Source organism: Hyalella azteca, unplaced genomic scaffold (assembly GCF_000764305.2).
Source record: "Hyalella azteca isolate HAZT.00-mixed unplaced genomic scaffold, Hazt_2.0.2 contig16339, whole genome shotgun sequence".
Taxonomy (NCBI): domain Eukaryota; kingdom Metazoa; phylum Arthropoda; class Malacostraca; order Amphipoda; family Hyalellidae; genus Hyalella; species Hyalella azteca.
In genome coordinates this window covers 147,539-153,524 of record NW_025946163.1, presented here as the reverse complement: position 1 = coordinate 153,524, position 5,986 = coordinate 147,539, and the positions used below count along the sequence as shown (strand labels likewise).

The window sequence follows — 5,986 nt, the reverse complement described above, 5'->3', positions numbered from 1 at the left end:
TGACAGCTGTACCGCCCCAGTCAAACTCCCCACCTGAATCTGTCCTCGGCAGGCGAGTTTATTGTGAGACACACGAGATACGAGACGTGCATGTATCATGCACGCGCGCACACATGCGCTCTATTATTCATAACGCCGTATTGCTCCAGCGAAATGAACATAAGCTAGAAAAAGCGCTGTTAAATATTTTTACTCAAACATAGCATCTTCAACGAAAATTTCACGTCTGATCCTGACAATTTCTTTACGTTGGAATGTCTTGAATTAAAATTAATATTTAGAGTGATTTCATAGACTTTTCTAGAAGCGTATCCTGAATCTTGGTTCGACTAAGACGAATTTTGTTCGTTTTCTCTCGCAAATCATGTAAACCAAAAATTTTGTAAAAACTTTTCAGGATTTTTGAAGCAGCTGAAAGAACTGCTTTCGATTTATCAAAACTTGAACTGCTAAACAAAACTTGACTTTGAGTTGTCAAGTTTTGTGCTAAACAAAACACACATTCGAGAAAGTTCATCATTTTCTGTGGTGTTCGTATTTCCACTCATGCATCATGTTAATTCTATCATTGTGCAATACTTCGACGTCGTTGGAGCTCATGCGGAGCGAGATAGAGATAGCAGCATCCGTTCACAGTCTTGGTGTCGTTTATTAGAACTGATTCTGGATGCGAGTACGTGACAGCTTCTCCAGAGATCGCAAACGAAATGAAAGTTTACGAGCTCATGTACGATTGTAAACGCGCCTGATGTTATTTTATAGCAACCTATTTTGTTTCTGATTTCCAATTATTGATATATTTTGAGTAAAAATTTTGTTTGAACTTATCTCTGTTTTCTCCCAAATTCTGAGAATTTTGTGGTTATCAAGTCTTGGCTCGGGCGGAAACGCTCGCTGTGGCAGTGCGCGATAAAATTTAGCTTTGCCCTCAGTCTTGTCCCAAGCAGACGACAGATGCGGCCTTACGCTGACGCCTCTTTGTTAGTACGAACGCGGGGCCTCAAAAGTGATCAGTGATTAAATTTGTTTCAACTGTTTGCAGTATTTTAAATACATTCGTCTGCTTAAATCGCAAGTTCACAAGGAATTTAAAAGCAAAGAAAACGCCAAGAAAATTCACCATATCGATATTGAAAACGTTTCGGAGTCCAGCTCCATCATCAGTTCGACTAAACTTAGTTTAGTCGAACTGATGATGGAGCTGGACTCCGAAACGTTTTCAATATCGATATGGTGAATTTTCTTGGCGTTTTCTTTGCTTTTAAATTCCTTTTAAATACATTCATCATGGGATTTATCTCGAGTGCAATAAAGAACATTTAAATTTTACGCTTCTTTTCTTCATGACTTGATTTCTTGAATAACAAATTTGCTTGAAATTTAAAGCTAAGAAAATTCCACAAAGATTGGTGTGCAATTTTCTTCGCATTTAAATTTATATTTTTTTATAGCTGAGCTTCAAAATTAAAATAAAGATATGACTCTAGTATAACTGATAAAATTCTGTTTAGAAGTTGTTGATTCTTTTTTTCATAGAAATTTAAATACCAGTACTTTTTTTATTATATAACGCGCAACTAATTCGTTATAACCATCGCGATTATCTTCAATCAATAGTTATTTTGTATTGTTTTAGCTTATTTACAAAACACAGATAATTTCATTTTAAAATAAATACTTCAATTAAGTTGATATTATGTAAGATTTTCTATCAGTATAACCATTCTTCAATAAAAGTATCAGTGAAGACCGCAAGTTACACGCGTGACGTCATCAGAGCGACGGGATGAGGGTGCCTGAGAAGGCGCTGTGCCTGGCGCTGCTGTGCCTCACGGCCGCAACGGCGCAGTCGCCTGCTGCTGATCAGGCGTGCGCGACAACGTTTGGGAACAGTGCCGGCACCAGTCATTGGTGAGGGGAATGAAGTCATAACTAATATTAATGGTATTGATAAAAACAGGTAGATACTACTTGAATGCTGAAGTTATAATATTTTTGGTTGTTTGGTAGCAGAAGTTATTAGAGCGAGGCACNAGTTTAAATTCAGCTGTGAGCTCCTATCCCCTTGAAATTGTGAATAGATAGGTTTTTATGCCCTATTACTTGTAAATTTAGGTTCTAATTGTGTTCTGTGCTTTCAATTGTATTAACTTGTGACTTTCTATGTATGTTCTAGATTCTACGAACTGACGATGGAGCTGGACTCCGAAACGTTTTCTATAGAGATATGAATTTTTGTGGACTATTCTTTGCTTTTAAATTTTTAGTCAACTTGCGATTTAAGCAAATAAGTGACATTAATCCAAAACATCCATTGATGATGTTTAAATATTGACCAAGTCACGTTGCCTATTAAAATTCGTGTATTTCAGGAAGCAATAGAGTAATTTCAGAAATAGAATTCACTGAACACAATATTGACCGAACTTGTGAGGTATTCACACAATCGACAGGTAGTTAATTAAAGAAATAATCAAGGAAGCTTTTATTTTAATTTATCAAACAAAATTTTGAGTTTGAGTTCGAATGATATAGCTTCATAGTAATGGCGAAAATATTTAGTCGATAAGAGCCGAATCCCAAAGTTCAGAATGCGGTATAAGAGAAGTAGAAGGTTGATGGTTGACAGAACACGTAACGAATGCGTGACGTAGATATAACGTAAGGCCGGCCAGCTTCAGGATCGGGTTAATGTATACTGTAGAAAAAATAAATTATAATTATAAATCTTGCAAAATTACGAGGTAGCAAATTACAGCCAAAATAAATGATCAAAATGTCATTCATTTGAACCGAAAAAAACACACAACAAACCTGAGGTTTAAATGCCCAGTGTGGTGATCACTTTTTGAATGAAGAATAATTGCAGGAAAATAGCGAAAATCAGTTTAAGGGGTGGGAAGTTGGACGAGAAAAATAGCTAGAACAGTAGAAAGTTTTGATGCCTGAGAAATTTCAGATAAAGACTTAAGACTTAGATTTAAACAGTGATCTTTGCAAGTGACGTCATAATGAAACGCCCTGTTTGAGCAAAAACTACTAAAAATTTGAATAGCTTGATTTGATTTATCGATTTGAATTAGAATTAATTTGAATTGTTACACTTAAACTAAGTCCAACTTCCCAACAGATTGAATCAATGAATTTAATAGAGCAAAAAGAAATAAACATAAGGAAATTCAAACGACATTCATACAAACCAAGGGATAGAGAAAAAGATTTAAAGTAAGATGGTAGAAATACTTGAACGTTGAAGCAGGTAAGTTGACAATCGGTACGGTTGAATGGCTGATATAAGTGGCAAAACGGCAATGATAACTGCAACAATGTCAGTCTTTTGAATCTAGTCAAGAATACCGAGATTTCGAGATTTTAACACAGATGTGGTCACTGGCGGCACGTATAATGTTATACAAACGATAACTGATGCTGATGAGGACTCTCAAGATCCGCGGCAGAACCCCTGATTTAGACTACTGGGAATACTTATTCTTCGACTAAAGTTATAGAGAATCGGTTTCTAGAAGCAAGAGAATTCGGTTTATAATAGATCTTATAAACAAACCCTAGCATATATACTAATTAACGGTGGGAAATGAGGAATTTCTCACAAACTATTTCATGAAGCAATAGAGTAATTTCAGAAATATAATTCACTGAACACAATATTGACCGAACTATTCTCTCCAACTTTGCATCAGGTGCCCGGGCTCGTGCACGACATGGCGGAACCAGTCCTACTCCGAGGCATACGGCAGGGGATCAGACGTTACAGGGACTTTAATTTATGACGGGGTGAGAGAAATTAACAGTATGGCAGCAATGATATGCTTTCAGCCTGAAGAAAATGCAATTCATAGCCAATCACATTTAAGGTTATTCGCCTGAAGTTTTGGCTTGAAATTTCTAAAGTGCACTAAAATCTTGAAAATGTAGGCATTAATTTTGTTTTCTCAGGTCTGTGGTTACAAGCTATGCCTAGAAATTTTGCCTTTATCCTCAAATTATTTATCACGTTTATCCAATTATCATTTTCATTATGTTCAGTAAGGATATTAATTTCTGGGTGGTGTTTTACTTAAGCGTTTGCCAAGGTAGTAAAGGAGACAACTTTATTGGCACATTTACTTAAAAGTAATGAGTTTATGTCACTTAGGCACGGGATACCTGAAGCTAAAATATCAATCATGTTCAGATGTCAAATTATGGTCTTAAATTGAGGTTTCAATTCGATTGACTGATCAAGCATAAGGGTGGATTTGTGACGGCGATTTGAGATATCGGTACAGTTATCCCAATCCGAGTTCTAGCATAATAGTGAACTTGATTTTCATCATTTCAATGCTCTGTTGGTTTCATGAGATTGCAAGTAAAAATCGACCCAGGAACGCATTCTCATAAATTCAAAGTAAACGCAACGCCGTTGGTAAATTCAATTTCCACGCCTGCGAATAAAGGTTTTGAATAAAAATGTATAGTTGTTCATAAGATTTACAATATCTGTAGTACTATTATTTACAACTATTATGTCTCTCTTAAATTTTTCTTAGCCGACATGTCATGCAGTTGCAAAAGACAATTTCGATCATGTTAGAACCCACGGTAAGACATTCAACTTTGTAACTACTGCTCTGACCGAGCTGAACGTGGCAGAGCTCCCCGGTGTGTCTGGCCGCCCTCCACGCCGGCGTCTTGCGGTCCGGGGAGGACAAGGCGGTCGCCTTCACATCTGCGACGGCCACCGACAGCTTCGTGGGCACAATCCGTAATCGCGTTGTGTCGAAATACAAGGAAGTGCCGTGAGTAAATACTTGTTATTTAATGAAATTGAAGACTGCTATTCAATAATTTATCCACGTAGTGTCCAAAATCATGAGCTTTATAGAAACTTTTGGCAGTACATCACTATTGAGATCATATTATTTTCAGGCAAACTGCTTATTTTGGTACAAATTGACCTTCTTGAGATATATATGTGAGGGATGCATGCAATATGTTAATCGTGCGGTCATAAATAAAATGAATGATGCCTTAACATGACATTGCTTCACTCAAGAAACGTGTCCTGTAAGAAATGTATTCAATAATGGAATCTTCAATATAAATGGATAAATATTAAAATTTTTAGATAGCGCGTAGAGATTTATCCTAATAAACGTCGCAATTGTTACAGACCAAATCAACGATCGTACAGTTTCAGTGAAAAATCCTTCCCAACGACGACAGGTGAGGCCACCGCTCAGTGATATCCTCTATAAGCATTGTTATGTCACTTCTGGCTCTCCTTGAGAAATATGTCTCTGGGATTGGTTCATGATTCAAATCCTCAATATGATAACCATTTAACTATAACATGGATATTAAAGTGACAGAGAATAATTGTGTCAGGTGCTGCTTTTCCATTCATTCACCTGCAAGTATTCCCACATTTTCCGCATTTATATTGACTGCAATAAAGTATCACCCGGATGGTCATATCTTACCTAAGGTCCTATTAAAATTTCAAGAGTAAATGATCTTATCTGGATACAATATGATAATCATTGACATTTTTTTGCAGTAAAGATCAGATCCCGGGGTTTGACGACACGACGGCAAGAGCCGGAGCAGCGCCACCGAGACGTGGCTCAACGGCTGCGTCGTAGCTTAGGTGGAGCAATAGCACTAACTTAATTCCTGCTTAGGTGGAGCATTAGCACTAACTTCCTGCTTAGGTGGAGCAATAGCACTAACTTTCTGCTTAGGTGGAGCAATAGCACTAAATTCCTACTTAAGTGAAGCAATAGCACTAACTTCCTACTTAGGTGGAGCAATAGCACTAACTTCCTACTCTGAGTGACGGCTAATAGAGCCTCCTCGGCAGTCTTACCCAAATCTTATAAAGCCTTCTCAGGAAACACGTCAAAAGACAGAACCAATGTTTCGGAAGTTCACTGATACAGGTATCTTGTCTAGTGCAGCTTGATCAATAGATTACTCCTGACTA

At 37.3% G+C, this 5,986-nt stretch overlaps 1 protein-coding gene across 1 annotated transcript; it reads left to right on the top strand.

The window, feature by feature from the left end:
* The first annotated feature begins 1,714 nt into the window (after positions 1-1,714).
* On the top strand, positions 1,715-5,673 carry LOC125179285. The gene is made up of 5 exons (XM_047884863.1): positions 1,715-1,911; positions 3,702-3,795; positions 4,654-4,799; positions 5,174-5,226; positions 5,561-5,673. Exons 1-5 carry the CDS (start codon positions 1,787-1,789, stop codon positions 5,671-5,673), a joined length of 531 nt encoding a protein of 176 aa, XP_047740819.1. The 5' UTR covers positions 1,715-1,786.
* Positions 5,674-5,986: the final 313 nt, after the last annotated feature.

What these genes read in the sequence shown, in the direction of transcription:
- LOC125179285 (XM_047884863.1), top strand. Translation starts at nt 1,787, where the DNA reads ATGAGGGTGCCTGAGAAGGCGCTGTGCCTGGCGCTGCTGTGCCTCACG. An exon ending in GGACTTTAATTTATGACGGG is followed by an intron (nt 3,796 to 4,653) that starts GTGAGAGAAATT and finishes TGAACGTGGCAG; the next exon opens with AGCTCCCCGGTGTGTCTGGC. An exon ending in ATCCTTCCCAACGACGACAG is followed by an intron (nt 5,227 to 5,560) that starts GTGAGGCCACCG and finishes ATTTTTTTGCAG; the next exon opens with TAAAGATCAGATCCCGGGGT.